The 19,344-nt window shown below is 32.8% G+C and overlaps 2 protein-coding genes across 3 annotated transcripts; both read right to left on the reverse strand.

Annotated features, from left to right (window-relative positions):
- Positions 1-460: 460 nt before the first annotated feature.
- Positions 461-14,460, reverse strand: LOC129946682 (phospholipid scramblase 1-like). Of its 2 annotated transcripts, XM_056056942.1 has the most exons (6): positions 14,154-14,460; positions 13,874-13,989; positions 11,861-12,194; positions 1,527-2,017; positions 1,291-1,449; positions 461-1,221 (listed from the first exon to the last, which is right to left on the reverse strand). In XM_056056942.1, exons 2-6 carry the CDS (start codon positions 13,982-13,984, stop codon positions 1,162-1,164), a joined length of 1,155 nt encoding a protein of 384 aa, XP_055912917.1. In that variant the 5' UTR covers positions 13,985-13,989; positions 14,154-14,460; the 3' UTR covers positions 461-1,161. The 2 variants fall into 2 exon arrangements, with proteins under 2 accessions (XP_055912917.1, XP_055912918.1); XM_056056943.1 differs by lacking the exons at positions 11,861-12,194; positions 13,874-13,989; positions 14,154-14,460 and adding an exon at positions 7,024-7,416.
- Positions 14,461-17,247: 2,787 nt separating this feature from the next.
- On the reverse strand, positions 17,248-18,862 carry LOC129945596 (protein CLP1 homolog). Its single transcript, XM_056055424.1, has 4 exons — positions 18,648-18,862; positions 18,047-18,596; positions 17,485-17,989; positions 17,248-17,424 (listed from the first exon to the last, which is right to left on the reverse strand). Exons 1-4 carry the CDS (start codon positions 18,735-18,737, stop codon positions 17,313-17,315), a joined length of 1,257 nt encoding a protein of 418 aa, XP_055911399.1. The 5' UTR covers positions 18,738-18,862; the 3' UTR covers positions 17,248-17,312.
- Positions 18,863-19,344: the final 482 nt, after the last annotated feature.

Genomic DNA, 19,344 nt, shown 5'->3' on the forward strand with positions numbered 1-19,344 from the left:
GTAAGTCTTTTTTAATTCACGTTTTGTTTCATGTTTTTTTCAACCAAAATTTTCTTTCATACATAATACAAGTTCTTCTCTTGCTCAGAGATCCTCGTTTTATAGTTATTGCGCATACTGCAGGAACTTCCGAAAACTAATCTAACATGGTAGTAAATACTTTGAACAATTTCGTCTTATAACTTGGCTAGATATTTCCTCAACAATTACTCAAGTTTTGTAAAAGATTTTTTTTTTATTCCAGTTTTCACCAAAAATGTTAATTTTCTAAGTCAAGTTTGAAACGAAAACAGAGTAGATGCTTTTCTTGAAAGAACTGTACACGCTTTTTAAAAATGTAATTGTAACAATCAAATGAATTTTATTTATTTGTTTTCATTTATATTTGTCAACGTGATTTACATACACATACATTTTGTTTATATTAAATTATTTTTATTTTATACATTTGTTATAAATGTTTTCTTTGTAAATAAAATAGTAAATTCTTATTGGATAGTTCTTAAATTGTTCGATATAATAAAATCTACATATATATACCAGTAAATAAATTTATTACAAATTTTTTTTTTCCACTCGCTTGTATGTATTTACATAAAAGTAAATATTTATTCTTATTTAACAATGCAACAGATTAACAAAAATACATAATATTAAAATTATTTAAGTCATTATTAAGGAAACGTTATTATACTATCTAATTTAACAAATAATTTGTATTTGAGTTAGATTTGATTTGATTTAATTTCATTATAAAACGATTGAAATGGGCACTTAGTTTTTTTGCAATAGGCATTATTTATAAAATGTATTCGAATAGTAACAATCTTTTCTTTGTCATATCATCATCATCATTCTCATCCAACACAAAAAATGCAATCAATAAATTTTTTAAATTTCTTTCTAATTTTTTTAATTTAGCTTTGGCCTAAAATGGACTAGAGTATGAATTTTTCATTTATGAAATTTTTAATGATCAACTTTATTGTGCGCATCATAAGAATATTTATCATTTTTATTGTGTGAAATAATGTGGCATAAACTAATAGCAAAATTCTTGAGAATACAAAAATACAAAAAAGTATATTGTGCTTTCGGTAAGTTCACATCTATATAGAAGACAATTAAAGCCATTTGTGCTGTTTGCTCTTTTTTGTTACTTTAAAACATTCCTGGTCTGTCAGTTTCTCGATTTCCTGATTTTTCAAAGAACATTGCATCCTAGAAAAAGAAAGATAAATTTGTATTATAATTTAATAAAACCAAATGACATTTCAAAGCTCGACTTACAATAAGGAATGTGGCTCCAAGGAGGACAGCTTTCATGCGAACGTCCAAGTCCATTGGGAAATTAATTCCAAAGAAATCTGCATCGGTAAACATTTCCCTTGCCAGTCCTGACCATTGTTTTGAGATCTTTCCAACTTTTTCTCCAGTCAATGAAACCACCTGTTGAACGAATTTTTTGATGTTGGTTTAGAAAATTATTATTTTTTAAGCTTTTTGAGACAATATCGAGGTCTTACCTGAAATTCAACATCACCACACAATGAAAAAGTACAAACTGGTCCCTCAATACGAAGCATAGTTTCATCTCGTTGATTCTTAATTTTAAATGATGGCGAACATATAGACCATTCTTGTTCAATTGAACCAATCAAATTGCCTGGTGGTGCGGAAACTTCAAGCGTTTGCAAACAACACGGGAAGCAACAACTATCACATGCCAATGGACGACTCAAATGTATAACTTCATTTTTATAATTATCAAAGATTCTCATTTCAAATGGACGGGCGGGACCACAACAATTACGTGTGCAACAATCATTTTCCTCAGCAGCAAAATAAACTTTTTGACCTAAACTATTTTTAATGGAGAATTTATTATTAGTTTCGAATCCAGTAAATGCTTCGAGCAGTTCGACTTTTTGTTTAACTAAGAGTTGGTCGATAGTCATAAGGTACTCCAATCCGCGCGGACAATTCGGAGCTCCAGCGGGTATAGTCATCCAATCGCCTAGAATTAAAAAAAATATATGTATTTTAAATATGCATGGATATTACTTGATGAGACATTGAAATAAGTTTCTGTTTAAAACTGAATCTAGAGAAAAATTTAAAAAAAGTAAAGATAATAACAAAAACAAACTTTTAGTTGTCCAGAAAAAAAATCAATCGATAGATTGCAGTCACTTAGACAGTATAAGGAGGACAAATGGAATTTTATTCGTCACAAAAATTTTACATCTGCATAAACTATCTATCATACGACTTCATGGTAAAAGAGGTAAAGAACAATAGATCTTAATGTTATAATCTTAAATACGTGCAATTTTACTGCCCGATATAGTGGTCTTTACAGTTTACATCTTAAACCCACGAGTTCATTCGAAAATACGTTGACTAACGAATCGAAAGTAATGAAGCCGTTGTCCACCTAAACTTCAATTATTATTAGACTCTTAAAAACAAGAAGTCATAATAAAATGAGAACTCAATGTTATACCGGTTACCGTACCAACGTAAGCAACGTTAGGAAATATTTAAAACGTATTTCAAAAGTTATCAGTTATCGTCGAGAAGCTAATACATCCACAGAGAGTGATAGTTTGGTGCCGATTTTGGACTTCGTTGAACAATGATTGTCCATTGAAAATGAGTGTGTAAAATGACTTTTATTCAACTAGAATTTAAGACATCTAGGGGCCATGCCACTATCAATTTAAAATCGTGTTATTATCTATCTTGGGAATGTCAATTGGTCGCCTTAAAAAAATTCTACTTGACCCTTTGGGCTAGAATGGAAGCCTGTATTATGACAGCAACATGTAAAAGACTCCAACACTTAAGGCCGATGTCATCCTAAGTATGCATGAGTTTACAGCACAAATCCATCAACATACTCTTGGAAAATTGAAATGGCACAAAACCAAGACAATTAATGGACCAAACGGGACAGTGAAATGACAACATTGTAGCTCCCAAACCCAATGGTTTTTTTTCAAGTTAGTATCAAGGCTAGCGCGTTTTTTCTCCGTAAATTTACAAATAAAAATTCAACCAATTTTGATTGCAAAAAACTTGCTATCAATAAAAAAATTATTGACCTTGTTGGCCCTGAAGTGAAAAGTCAATGAAATGTTTGCATCTTGTCAATAATCACTGAAAATTTTCTATAAATCTATATACATATGTATGTATGTACATACATATGTACATAATTAAAACATAATAATTCAAATTCAACCAATAATGATTAATATTGGCAGTAAAAAAGTCAGCGATGTTGATTTTACTTTCTTAGGGTTTTTAATATATTTATGTACATATGTATGTAGTGTCAACTTTTTTAATTTCATGATAACCCAATTTCGTCATAATTTGCAAATACAAATACTCACAAAATAGAGCGTATATTCAATAAAAAATTATAAAATAAAGTAATTCCTTACATTTAATATTTCAGATGCGACGTGTTTGATAAAGTTTTTTAACTTTCTTTTTATATTTAATTTGAAATAACTTATTTGGATCTGGCGGAAGGCAAATTATTTGTAGAAAGCCTAGCACACAATTCATGAAAGAGAACATGCGTTCCACTGTAAAACATGGCGAAGGTAATGGACCGGTTCAGACGACCGACGTAAGGGACTTGAAAGTAAGGCAACTTTCTAGTATCCGATTGGCCAGCTGCCTTCCAACTAAGGCAACTTTAATGGAAAGTTGACTGCAAAGTTAGTTAAAAATCTCTCTAACTATCAAGTCAAGTCTACTTCTGTCTAAATGACAGTTGATCATGTTTTTGTTCCCTTAACTGAAAGCTGAACTTTATTACTATATGATTTAATGATTTTCTGCACAAGTCCACTAAATGTTTTCTATAAAAGGGTGTCTTGTCAATTTGGAAAAGAAATAAGTAATATTTCTTTACAATACAAAATACAAATCGTGGTGGACTTGTAGCTTGCCTGAGGAGCGTTTTAAAGACAGTAATTTTGTTGGTATTTTTTGTACTATGAACTTTAAGTAGCGATTTGCGAAGTAAAGTTCTGAATTTGAAATTCATGACACTTGAAAAGCTAATGTCAAAATTTACGTTCAAAGAATGAAATTGACTGCAAAGGAAGTCTCTTATGTTGTCAGAACCTGCCCAGTGTTAAGCATGGAGGAGTTAATGTCATATTATAGGGGCCTATGGCAGCAACTGGAAAAATAGACTTGGAATTTATTGACACAATTATGGACAAATCCAAATTTCTGGACATTCTTAAAAGAAAAATGAGTCGGTCCGCAGAAAAATGGAATTTATCAGCAGCATTTTACTTTCAACAAAATAACGGTTCCCAACTCAGTCACCGGACCTCAAAACCGTTGACCATTTGTGGAAATGGGTAGGTTCAGGGCGACATAAGAGACTTGAAAGTAAGGCAAATTCCTAGCACCTGATTAGCAATCAAGGAAAGTTAGCCAAACAAATCTCTTTTCCTGACTATCAAGCCAATTTCACTTATGTCAAAATGTCAACTAATTATAGTTTTTGATTCAACTGAGAGCTAAACTTTATTACTCTGTGATTTATTTATTTTCTCCACAATTCTATTTGACGTTTTATGTTAAATTGGAAAAGGAATATGTAACTGAAGGTAGAGGTGTGTGAAGTAAAGTTTCGAGTTTGAAGTCTATGAAACTTTCAAGACTAACTAGTTGCCTTAATTGCCTGATTTTTGAATAACGGTGAGTTTTTGTAGTTTTTTGACAAATGCACCACCCCAACAGGATATTCCATATTGCAACTTGGAATGAAAAATCCCAAAATAAACCTGCTTCAAAAAATGTATAGAGCAATGCTTTTTCAGGTGGTAGAAACAACGGGTGGATGAGAAAAGATAGTTTTTTTTTAAAATAGCAATGTGTTTGTCCTAGTTAAGGTTTTGATCAGATGCCGAGGTACTAAAAGTCTTCAAATTTTTCAATTTAAAAACAGCTACCATTGGATTGAACATTGAGATGGTATGATTGAGTATGGTGACCATTACATTCACCATAAAGTAACTTTTGATTTAGCCAATTGTGAGAATGAAAAATGATGGTCCGTGGTTTGTTTTGCTGCTCACCATTAACTCATGTTTAGCTGCTCCCAACTTCTACATTGTGTGATCTAATTTTTAGATACGACTCCAGCCATTTCCAGATGAATCCACGAAAACCAATTTTATACAGTTTATCCAAGAGAATGTTATGGTTCACCATGTCAAAGGCTTAAGTTGTGTCTACGAAAAGTCCAGTACACTTTTTCTTAGCATCTAAACCTTCTTGTAAAATGCAGACAAATTCTAGACGAGCCTTCTCAGTAGAAAGCTCAGCCTTGAATCCAAATTGAAATCGACTCAAAAAGTTTTTTTTTATTAATTAGCTTCTCAAACAATTTCGATATTGAAGACAACAAAGTTATTGGTTTATAATTTCCTTTATCTGTTTTACATCCTTTTTTGAATAATGGAACTATCATACCTTTTTTTAAATCATCAGGAAACTTCCCAGAGTGCAGTTGACTGCAAATATGTCGATTGAACCTGCCCAATGTTACCAAAATCTGGGAGAATAATACCCTCGTCATACCAAAAACAAATTTTCGAATCGATTCCGCGGGATTATAGGCTATGATAATGGCTAAACAAAGAAGCCCTACAAAATATTCATATTCCAATCTTATCACACTCTTTCTTTTTGGTGTACGCTAAATTTTGATTGTAACTGTAAGTACTTCCTTAGATCTTTGCTTTCACTATATCGTCGCTGTTGGTAGAAACCTTCTTCTTTACAACCCAAAATAGACAAAACATCTAAATACATTCCCAATTAAAACCCAGTAAACAAATATGCAGATTTGTCTTTTTTCAATAATAATAATTATTATGTTTAACGATGTTGGTTTTTATTATTTAATTAATTATTCTTTTATACCTGATAGACGTCAGAAGCGATAAAGTCATCAAGCATAAAACAATAACCAAAATCTCTTAGTTTTTAATCAAATAATTCAACTTAAATATGCATATCAGAGTTAAATTGAAGAGTAAGGAAGATAAATACAATAATTGACATTTTAAAAATATGCTAACTCATCACATCATAACATAAGTTTTTATTTGCTTGTTGCATATATAATCAGATAAAATTAAGTAAATAATTGAAGAATTTAAAATCTTTACCATCATATAAACAACCAAAGATAAAGTACAAAATTTAGCCGTCTATTTTATTTTCATTTTAAGTTCTATCTATCTCCTTGATCAAATAAAACGGTCATCAAGATCGTTAAAATTTTCCGTTTATAAAATATAAAATTTCAAAAATCTAGCTTTTTCAATTCATAATAATCGGTGAGCGGCCAGGAGAAGTGATAATAACTCTCTATATTTCTCAATTAGATGTGTCATCATAAATCACTCCAGCCACTGTCAAGAATAGAATTTCCTGACCAACATCTTATTCTTAGTCTTTTTGTCCACTGACATAATAAAATCTGTAAATTCTATTACAAATGTTTACGATTAAGGTCAACTCAACCTACATTCATACGAGTATGCATGAACATAAACTCAATTGATTCAAATTGAATTAGTGAACATCGTCACTCGGAGGTCAAGTTAACCCTATTTACAAATTCAAAGAAAACAATTTCATTGAAAACGGACGCATTGTCAAGATTAAGCTACCTACGTACATACGTAACGTGTTTCTCAAGTAGGTTTTTTTTTGTTTTCTTTGCAAGGAAATCTTTTTTCTTGCTGATTATCTCGTCACTTATCTCGCAAGTCGATATGATAACAAGAACAATATTATTAATTTTAAACTTATAAAACAATAGATGGAACAAAAACGAAATAAATTAAAGAATCTAGCGATAGCTTACAGTGACTCTGTGGAATCTAATTGATTGTGGCTTTTTTAAACTTTCTCATGATTGACCGACCTTAGTCATGATCATTTACATCCATACATATTGGTATAATTTATTACCTTCTGTCTTCATCAGATAAAATATTCTCGTATCCTTTCTTCTTGGAAGACTTGTTTATTCGCAGTGATCTACGGAATTTCTTCCCTAACGATTTGGCTTCGACTAAAGATGGAGTACCCAAAGATATTTTTGTTCTTCGTAGGTTTGTATATTTCTCACGCAATTGAATCCAGAATGCTTGGAAAACATTGGCCTTAATCGAATCCTCTGGCGGATCATCGTAAAGCTCATTGGTCGAAGTAAAATCAATCACTGTACTCATATTCTCTTAACACACAACCGGCGAGAACGATCACTAACTGAGATGGTATTCCAGTTCACACTCGTCGAGATTTTTTAACCGACTGGGTAAAAGATATCGACACAAAAAAAGACGCGGAATTAAATTTGAAAAAAAAACAACTATCCTCAACTTAGCTAAAACATCTCTGTAATCAAAATAACATAAGACGTTAGACACTAGACTAAAATAACCACCACTCACTAGGTAAGTAAAATTTAAGTATCATTTTGTTGATTAAGAATGATAAGAAGCGCGACAAAGACAGATATCTTTGCAATTCGAACGAAAATGACTTTCAGATTGAAGCCGCTTAGTTTGCTGCTTGAAGACCGCACTAGATATTCGATACGATTGTTGTTGAATCTATAACACTGACACTGTAACCGCAATGGGGGAGGATGTTAGGCAATAAACAATTGTCAGTTACAAAACGATCAACGCAAACCTTGTACTGTTCTGCTCATGGACTGATTCAAAATAAATAATATATTGTCGCAGATTGAACTTATGAGCAGAAGCGATCCAAAATAGAGAAATGGAATAATAATATGGTACCTACATATTTCTTCCAAAGACATTATCTTGATGGGTCAGAGGCTAAGTTAATGCTTATCAGTGTGGTACAAGAACAAATAAGTATGTATGGACTGGAGGTTAAATAATATGTATTAATTAATCTCTAATGAGAAAATATTTAATTTGCGGGAACATTTTAAACAAACTGTTCCAATTTACCGAGAGATTAATACATACCATATTTAAATACTTATATGAGGAATATATTGACTTAGGCTTTGGTTTGGTATGAGAAATGCATTTTTAATGAGGTAAATGCACATTATTCTGATAGTGAAAGTTGTTGATAATAATAATTAATTTCCATGGAAAATGAAATGCTACAATTTATTTATTTATTAAAAATATACACAATTGTACGTAAGAGCATTGATCTCAGCAATGTTTTATGAATACAAAATAGGCAGGTATCTAGATTAATTGTATCTTCAAAATTAATGTTTTATAAAGGGTGTTTTATTAGACACGTGGTTTTCAACCTGGTAATAATTTTTTTTCGAGCTTAGTATTTTTGACAGCTGTTACTTGCTTGATTTGTTTTGCCATTTCATAATAAAAATACAATATCCTTTATAAACAAAATAATTGTGTCGTTCGATTCTCGCGAAGCAACGCGCAAAAAAATCTTTGGGCATTTTTTGTTGAGGTTATGTGAAGCCGCTTGTCTACGCAGATAGTTATTTTTTCTTGAAAAACACATGTCCACAAAAAACATCCTTTAGTATTGTTATGATATACATACATATGTTTGCTTATTTAGAGATTTTATTTTTAACTTGTTATTTGATTGTGGATATTTTAAAATCTATTTTTCAACATGATCACAATTTTCTACAAAATGAAAAGACAAAATGGACATAACTTATTAAAACGACATTATAATTTAAAAAAATTAATCTTTTAGCTAATAATCTTTTCGTTTTTTGTCAGAATATCAAACTTAAAGTGCATTAGATAAAACGCCTTCTTTTTATCTAAGAAAATATGGCTCGTCTACAATGGGCGATCATACTACGTAGTCAAAATTCAACTAGCTTTGTGAATTCAAAATTGCACTACAAAGCTAGTCGATCCGGAACTGTCATATTAATGACAAATGCAAATATATAAAATAAGAAACATTTGTGTTTTCAGAACTTTAAATAGTTTTTCTTTTAAAATTGAAAAAAAAAAAAAACAAATTGAAGATATAATATGAATGATTTATATTTGTATTTAAATACTGAAAGATTTATTTCCTTTTGAATTCTTGTGTCCTTACCGAGCAGCTGATTGTGAAACGTTAAAACCAAGGTACACTATGTCGGAGGTGAAATTTTAACTACTTTTGTAGTAAGATTTAGCCAATCAGAATCCATTGACTACGTAGCCAAGCCATCATTCTAATTACTTTTTTTGTACTCAAGTGGATGACGTGGCTATGGTAATTGGAATAAGTACCGGACACTAGGCTATAGGAGAATATGTAGCAAATATAGGTATTTCTCACAATGCCCACTTTCGTAGTTATGAAAATCGACAGAAAAAGAAAACAGATTTTTATTTTCTCTGTTTTTCATATTTTTTAATCAGTCAGAATGTAAATGCAATCCTTCGGAAATGTATTTCTTTGCCAAAGTAAATTGCAAAAAAGAGTGCGTGGGTCAAATAACCAACTCAAGCATATGCCATTAGGTAGGTACACTTATGGGTCGAGAATTAGTGAAGAGAATCTTTGTGCTCAGAAATAAATTTCCATACAGATGGAACACTTAAAAGGTATTTTTTATGCAGAAATACATGAAATAGAAAAATATTAATATATTATACAATTTCGAATGAAACTATTGTAACTAAAACATAGCCATTAAGACAGACAGCCATGAATGTAATCAATCAAATCATATCACTTTTAATTGAGATTTGGGGGAAATGAAGACAGACCGCTTAGTGAAACTCCACTGACAGGACATGATCCTATAGACAGAAAATGTGATAAGAATTCAGAAGTTTGGAGACAGAAAGGAATATGATGCTTGTGGCAAAAAACTACTTGAGAATTATAAGCAAACATGTTTCAAAGTGCAAGTTGTAATAACTTTATGATTGCCTACTCGCCGACTGCTGTATACTGAATAAAAACCTTAATATCTATGACCTTACAGGCAGTCATAGTCTTGTAAGGATACACCTAATCATCTATTGAGAAAATAATATGAGATAGTCATGCATAAAAAGCGGTACACTACTTAGTGGAAAAAATCAATATCCCTTTGTCGATGTTCCAAAAGTTCAAATTCTTAAAAGATTTTAATTTAAAGGTAGAACTGTAAAATCATACAACAAAGAATTTTACTTTTTGAGACCTCAGTTACTTTAGTCCTCTTTTAATGGGTGTGGACAAAAATTAAAGAAACTAATTAATTGACTTAAATTCTGTCCAATAATTATTTAAAGATTTTATAGTTTTTAGATGATTTTTAAAATTTTTAGAAAAGTCCCAAAGCAAGGCAATAAAAATAGCTACAATTTATCCTCTTTGAAGACTTGTAGCAAATATATATTTCGCAGTTGCTCTGTGTCCCTCGGATTATATAGGATCTCGATTTATTTGGGAAAATATGCGTCAAAACAAAGTGTAATGGTCATCTGCTGATGAGCCCAACCATTACATCTATGCGAAACGCATATATGAACACTTTTATACTGGTTTATATTTATTTTTGTGATTTTAAATCATATTGCGAAAAAAAGAATCTATGTACTTCATAGTACGGCCGAAGTTGGGCTCTGATAAAAACTGATGGGCATTCCCAGAAGCGCAGGTATTCTACTGACTATTTCACTAGATCATAGTCCGTTAAAATAACGGTAAAAAAGGGTGAGGCAAGAAACCTTGCGTCGATGTTAGTGTCACCAATCATTTGGATAAGAAGAAGCAGACAGGAGATCATTTATAAAAATGGGGAAGAATCTCGGAGACAAAACGGAGCCCTGGAGCTCACCAGCATTTATTTTATGAGTTGCAGACTTGAATCCGTCCAAAACAACTTGTATTGAACGGTTCGAAAGAAAATTTCTAATCCAACGAAGAAGAGATTCGTCGATACCGAAAGCACGCATTTTCGATAAGAGAGCACGATAGTACCCGTGGCATGATGGTTAGTGCGTTGGACTGTCATGCAAGGGGTCTTGGGTTCAATCCCTGCCTATGTCACCTTAATTAAAAAAAAAAAAAAATTTCGCGGGTACTGCCTCTTGCGAAGAATTGACAAATCCTTCAAGAGTAATTCTTGTTATGATTCGCCTAAAACTGTGGGTCTCTTCCTTTCCTGACAACAGTACTCGCACACAGGAATGGTTGAGAGTTGTAAGTCACTAGGCCCTGGTTCACAACGGACTGTTGCGCCACCCCATTTGATTTTTTTTTTTAGCACGATGCCAGACTTTATTAAATGCCCTTGAAATATCAAGCGCAATAATCTTACTTTCTCCAAAACGATGTAAAGATTTGTTCCACTGTTCGGTGAGATGAACCATGAGATCACCAGTGGACCTATTGCTACGAAAGCCGTATTGCCGGGCATTAAGAAGCTTCCGTTCCTCAAGATATTTTTTTTTTTTGAGACAAATTTACCCAATTCCTAGTCTATACAGGTTTAATTAACTTTTTTTGAATTCTTGTAATTTTATCCAGCTCATTCATTCCATTATCCATTTTTAAAGCCTGTCTTTACTGATTGGACGATTTTCATAACTTTCATTTTAAAGTTTTTTAGATGGTTTTTAAAAGTGTAATATATATATTATAATTGGAGAAGATAATCTCAAAACGACGAGTCGTTTGTTTAAAACTACAAAAATATGGGTAACATTTTTTAATTGAATCGGTATTTTAATAATTTTTTAACGAAGTCTTTGGAAACCAATGAATGAACACGCAAATTTTAATTTCAACTCATACATTTAGAAAAAAAAAACATTTCAATACAACTTACCGGGCCCAACAGCTCCTGGTGGCGGCATTGGTCCTGTTGGTTGATTAACTATAGGTTGTTGCCCATAACCACCATATCCTGGTTGATGTCCACCATAGGCAGGCTGTTGTCCACCATAGGGGGGCTGTTGTCCACCATAAGGAGGCTGTTGTCCACCATAAGGTGGCTGTTGTCCAAAACCTTGAGGCGGAGGAGGTTGTTGACCATTAAATGGTGGTGCTGAGCCGCCATAAGGTGGCTGGTTTCCGATATAGGGAGGTTGATTGCCCATATATGGTGGTGGGTCTTGACCGTATTGAGGAACAGGAGCATAACCGCCAGGAGGCTTGAATCCCTGAAAGAAAAGAAATGTAAATATTGATGTCATCTATTATTGTATTTCAATTTTTACTTTTCTTCCTTTTATACATAAACGTGCAAGAAATTAAGTAACATTTATTCATGTTATTGAAATGCCATAATAATTAATTAAAATACTACAAGAACGGTAAATTAAAGAAAAAATTTAAGGTTATCAGTCCTATTTTACAACATAAATTATTCTGTTCACTCTTGCTATTTGTAGACATCCTCCTACTATAAGCTTTCATACCTAATCATTGAGTGAATCAAATTCATATTTTAAGTTTTCTTTGGAAATTCAACTTGTTCTATTGCAGTATGTAAAGATATATATACATAGTTATGGAAACGGGTGTTTTTTAGACGTGTGGTTTTCAAAGTGTCAATACTTTTATCGGAAATGTTTATGTTGACAGCTGTCACTTTGTTTTTGTTCAATTTGGTTTGCTATTTTAGCCTAACGTCTGAACAATGTTTCTAAATTGAACTTTTGGTTGAATGCATACGCCAATAAAAAATACTGCCGTATTTGGAGTGATGATAATTGGGCAGGTTCAGACAACCTTAGGGACTTTATTTGAAGTCAACTGCATTCTCTAAACTTACATTTTGACCAAGGCAACTAGTTAGTTTTTTCCAGTGTCATGAATTTCAAATTCAGAACTTTACTTTGCAAATCTCTACTTTAAGTTCATAGTACAAATAGTACCAACAAAATTACTGTCTTATGAACACCCCTCAGGCAAGCTACAAGTCCATCGCGATTTGTATTTTGTATTGTAAGGAAATATTAGTTATTTCTTTTCCAAATTGACAAGGAACCATTTCACACAAAAGATTAAATGGAATTGTGCAGAAAATATATAATTCATGGAGTAATAAAGTTCAGCATTCAGTTGAATGAAAAATTATGATCAGCTGTCATTTGGAAAGAAGTACACTTGACTAAAGTGTTAGGGAGATTTTTCTTGACTAACTTTTAAGTCAGTTTTCCAATGAAATTGCCTTAGGAAGGCAATTTTTTTGGCAGCTGGCCAATGAGATACTAGAAACTTGCCTTTCTTTTAAGTCCCTTATGTCGACTGAAACTTCCCATTCTCAAGTGTATGTGGGCTGGTGTCGAAGCCTCCTAAACCGTGTGATTTAACACTGCTGGACTATTTTTTGTGGGGTTATGTGATGTCACTTGTATTTCGCCGATAAGAGTGAGATGATTGGTTTCTTAAGAGACTATTAATAGCAAGCCCTTACTTCCATATTAAAGCTAAATTCTTGTCCATAGCATTTAATGATATGCGTTTTATTTTATTTTGAAAAGCACACGTCTAAAAAAACACCCTTTATATCTACGTAAGGTGCAAATCTAATCCTAATTGAAACTATTCTCCAAAGTCCCTACAAAAGACAACTCATTGCATATGAACAATAAGATATATCTCCAACATAATACACCACAAATGTTCATCAATCGGTGACGTCAATGTTATTTTTATCAAAAGTAGATATAAAAGAAAAAAGAGACATTTTGTATACACAATACAAGTTTAGCTGTGTTTTCCTGTATTTTACATACATAACAATTTCTTGCAGTTAATTTATTTGTTTTTTTTTTTAATAAAAAAACTTTATCGCTGAACACACAAATTTAAATAAATTCCAAGAATTACTCACAACATTACTTCCATTATCTTGTTGAGGGTTGGCATTCGGCGGTGGATACCCTGCTCCAAATCCCGGCGGAACGTATCCGCCCTGTCCGACATTGTTCATTGGCATCGACATAACTTCTAGATCCACAAATAAGAGATAAATTTATGAATAGGTTAAGATTTTGCCATAAAAGTACATAATTCCATGGAAAATGATTGCTTTAGGGACCAATACGTGCATATTTACGTGGGCACGTATGTCCAAAGTGACATTTTTTTACATTAATTTCTTATTTACTTACCTCAGCAGAAGCTGTGTAAATATTACAGAAGACTTGAAATTAAAAAGGAAGAAGTTGTAGGTATAGAAAAACAATTTATCTTTTAATGGATTTTATTATAACTTTGCTTTGGAATTTCACTGTACACTATTTTAATAATTATCTGAATGGAAGATATTTGAGATATTGCAATGAACTTGAATACTTCTTCTTCCTGTCCTGACCAATGACCACTTTCTCATTCACTATTTTTGTTTTTTGATGCAAATGGAGTAACCATAAGCATAACTATAGGGTACGGGCTGCAGGGTACGTGTGACCGTGTGATTGCTGGGTGCTCTGGGCTGCTGGCTGTCAGTCAAACGTCAAAGGGATTTTTCTAGTGATGAGACTGTTATTGCGATAACAGCTATTCGCGCTGCTATTTTACTACTACCTGCTATTTTACGATAACTTTTAAGTACCATCTTTATTTTTTCAAGTAGTAAATTCGTATTTTAAGCTAAAAATTGATTTTTTCGAGCTGAAAAACCGCATCACGAATGTTCACATGCACTTTTTCTTCATTTGATAGATGCGTGCAAATAAATAATAATTATCGCAATTTAAGGGCGAGAAAACATTAATTTCTATTTGAAATTAATTTCTGAAATTCACTTGTTCACATAAAACACGCTCAAAATTGGTTAATTTTGAAATTTCTTGAAGCTTGTTTTGTTTCATTGATGCCAAATTTGAATTTTTCTTGGGATTTCATTGAATTTCTTAAATTTTATTTTCAAATAATTTATAGATTTGAAAGTGCCTTTTCTTATAATTAACGGATTAATATTTGGCCAGTTTTTAATTATAAACAGAATTCACTTTTCATTCATTCACCTAGCAATTAAATTGTCTTTGCATTTTGTATCCTCTATTTTTAACTGTGCGATAAAGAAATTTTTGAGATATCAAATCATTTAAATTCTATTCTCAGATTTCTGACAGCAAAAGTGAAAAATGTTGTAAGAGTACAGAAATCTCTAAGATCTTATGAACATAAATTTGCCAATTAAAAAATAAATGACAAAGAAGCGATTCTGTCATATAATATTTAAAAACAACATGAATGTAGGAGGGTATTAATGACAAAAACAAACAAGATTTTAAAAATTATTTTTCTAGCCAATGGGAAACTAAACCTGGGTAGACAAATAAATCATATTAATTTAGATTGGCAGAAACGAACTGTCAGAACTTGTATGGTAGAAAACGGGTAAATTCCAAGCTTCCAAAAAATACCTTCCAAATAGGGCAACTTGCCATGAAAAGTGCTTTCTCAAATACGCTGTTCGGAATCGGCTTGAAACTGTAGGTCCCCTCCATCCCTGAAAACAATACTCGCACATAGGAATGGTTGATAAATGTAAGTCATTAGGCCCTAGTACTAGTACTCATAGGATGTTGCACCACCTAATCTATTTATTTTATTAAGGCAACTTTATTGGAAAGTTGACTGGAAAGCTAGTCAAGAACGATGGTAGGTTCAGACGACATAAGGGACTTGAAAGTTAGGCAAGTTTCTAGTATCTGATTAGCTAGCTGCCCAAAAAATTACTCTCCAATTAAGGCAAATTTAATGGAAAGTTCACTGGAAAGTTAGTCAAGAAAAATCTTCCTAACTATCAAGTGAAGTCAACTTATGTCAAAATGACAATTGATCATGTTTTTTTCATTCAACTAAACGCTGAACTTTATTACTCTTTGATAGAATTATTTTCTGCACAACTTTATTTAATTCTTTCTGTAAAAGGATTCGTTGTCAAATTGGAAAAGAAACAAGAAATATTTCTTAACAATACAAAATAAAAATAGTGATGGACTTGTAGCTTGCCTGAGGAGTACTATGAATTAAAGTATAGGTTTGTGAAATAAAGTTTGAAATGTATGGTCTGGAAAAACTAACTAGTTTCCTTGATCAATATTTACGTTCAAATAAATGCAGTTGACTGCAAATGAACTCCCTTATGTTGTCTGAACCTGTCCAATGGTAAAGTTAACATGATAAACTCAAAAAAGTCTGTTTCAACGTTTAAATGACGTTTTAAAATAAACGAAGTCATTGATTTCAAATTGACTAATGACAGTCGGAATGCGAAATTTTGAAGCCCAATCTGCCTTGGCCTGATCCATTTCTTCAAAAATGCGTGGAAATTAAATTCAATCTTCAGACTTCGACACTATTTCATCCAATACACTTGAAAATGTTCTGCTGACGGTACTTCTTTCAACCCCCATGTCGGTGGCAAAATCACTTTGAAATCCTGGATCACTAACGTATCTCAGAAAAATGTCCATCTTTTTCCGTGCAGTTAATCCTCCACCAATTGTATCAGTGTTTTCATCAAGAAAGTTCGAAGTGAGAAAATCTACGTTTTCGCTCTCAAAACCGTAATAGTCCCTTAGATATACTGGGACTTATATCACACCGGTCTCTATAACGTTTCACACCACGCAGGTTCATAAATGTAGCCATCTTTCTTGTACAAGTACGACTGCAATTCTGGGATCGGGTTGACTTGCTACAGAAGTATTTACTTGCATTTATTAATACCAAAATTGGTATTTTTCTGGGTTTTACTAGCCTCTCAAGTATTTACTCGCGAGTAAGAGTAAATACTTGTTTTATTCACTTCAATTTTGGCATTTGCTTGTTATTTTGATATGTTCAGCTTTCATGGAATTTTCCATGACCAATTCGTACATTTGCGGCTGCATGTCTCCAATAACTTCACGAATTTTATTTTTAAGGTTTGAAATCGATTGTAAAGCATTGGAAAGACCTTATCTTATCACGTGGCCCCAAAGGGAATATTCTAAAGTTAAATACAGAAGTTCTCGACGGCTTTTCGAGAAATAGCAAGATCATTAATAGCAATTGATTCGTGCTTCAGTAAAGGCATGCCTCGAAAATTACTGACATGCAACATTTCTCGCTTCTCTATTTTCTTCTCAGACTTTTAAGTAACATTGTCAACTTGCTCCTGACGGTGATTGTCAGTTAGATGCTTCAGCCGAGTTCTTTCGAAAGAGACAACTTTGTTCGATTCTATTAATACAAACTGCAAACAATAGATTAAAAAAATAAAATGTTTTATTGATTTGAATATATTTATCTATAGTCAATTGCCACAAATAACACTAATGACTATCCATAAATTGTAACTCTGATAAAATTAACAAACTATATGGCAATGGTCGGGGTTGGGGGGATAATATGGTAAGAGTCTGTCTTTCTGTGTCCACATCCGTCCTACAAAAATTACAAAAGTATCATAAATGCAATAAATAATAACAAGAAATGTATACTTACACACACACGAAGCCAGCCACATTCGTTGAAATCACATCGTCTTCAGGTGATTCTGCAAAACTCAAAGATAACAGGTGATGCATAAGTGAGGGACTCGGCTGAACTGCCACTAATTTGGTTAGATTATCTTCCGCTTTCATTCCTATTGGCATACAAGAATCTGGCAATGGCGGTGCTCCAATCTTGAAGATTTTCACGTCGCTCCATTTCACTTCAAACGAAAAGGGATAAAGAGGTGTTCGGAATCCATAGAAATATTCCTTTATTCGCTGATCACGAGCATCAATTCGCAAGGCTTTCGTACGTTCAACCACGCCACCACTTTTTGGCAATAGAACCACTTTTACAAAGGAGGGAATATCACGTAGAAGCTCATTGTAGAGCCGCTCTTGATCGAGTACAAAGATTGCACCAACTTCAAAGGCCTGAGCTGTGTGTAGCAGATGTCGGTAGCCTTCTCCCTTCACCCAGCCACAAGTGTTAATAACCATTCCAGAGTACTTGGCTAAAATACTCAATTCAAGAAGAAATTCTATTAAAGTTTATAGCTTAATCAACTTACTGCGTTTATTTAACAACGATTCCAATGTTACTTCAGCCATTTTCGAAATTATAGATGTGTACAACGTCTTATTATCGTTTGGACTCTTGTGACCAAAATGAAAAACCAAAGGGGCTGTTTGTGAAAATCCATCTTCAATGCTTGCAGGTCTTTCTATTAAGACCGTGGCAATTGTCCCGGGTATTGAGATAGATGCTTGCCCAACATCGATGTCTGCGAAAAGTGGCCGCCTACCCAGGCGAACTGCATAGTTAAGCAATATACGACAAAGCGTACTCTTGCCAACGTCACTTGGTCCAACTACCATTGCGATAGGGCCACGAGTGTCATTTTCTTCTGCTTTAGTACGCATTTGTTCCAGAGCTGCATGACAATTCAGATACTGAACCATTGGTGTCTCTTTGGACGTGTACCGAACGTCTGTTTTGCCACGAACTCCAATCGTACAGCCCTGATAGGTGAATATCGCAACTTTGGCGCCGGTTACAAATTCATATGATTTTTTCTTTACAAGTTCTGTGCCAAACATTTCAGCAAAGCCTGATTTTAACTGTAATTAATTGTTAATACCGTACATTTTCAGCTTTATTTTGAGCTTTACCTGCACATAGACTTTTGCATCTTTTTCCTCAATTTCAAAACGTAGCTCTGAGTCGCTTTCCAGAGTAAAAGTTTCTTCGTCCATTTCCATTATTAATTTTTTATTTTAAGCAACGCTATTTTTAATATAAAAATATTTTATTTGTTTAAGTTACCGAGCTCAAAACAAAATAAATGAATTTGATTTGTTAGAATCTTAAACTTATGCCAAATGAGTCGAAATAAAAAAATTAGATAATGCAAATGCAAGTGTCAAAATGACGTTAGTTTGTGTACATACAGTAAGAGCAGAAATTTTAAATAAGAAAATTAAAGGTGGAAGCAAAATATTATAGATGTTTCCCAACCGGTTTTGTAAGGTTCCAAAATTGAATAGGATATACTAAGTTAATACAAAGTCGTTCTAGATATGGACTGCTAGTCGATTATTCTCATACAAAGCCTCCTTTTATCGATTCCACCTCTTTAGGTACATTTGCCTCATATAGGTTTGGCGGACAAGATTATTAATTTTCAAAGGCCATATGTTGTTTTTTTGCTTCAAAAAGTGTTTTTGTCAAAGAAACTCAATACATCTCTTATTATAAAGTTTGACAAATATAAATATGATATAAAAATTAAAAAATCAAGATCAAAAGGAATATATGAAACCAATGTGAAGTTAGCTACTATCAATTAATATCTAATAGGTCAATGTA

Source organism: Eupeodes corollae, chromosome 2, assembly GCF_945859685.1.
Source record: "Eupeodes corollae chromosome 2, idEupCoro1.1, whole genome shotgun sequence".
Classification (NCBI taxonomy): Eukaryota; Metazoa; Arthropoda; class Insecta; order Diptera; family Syrphidae; genus Eupeodes; species Eupeodes corollae.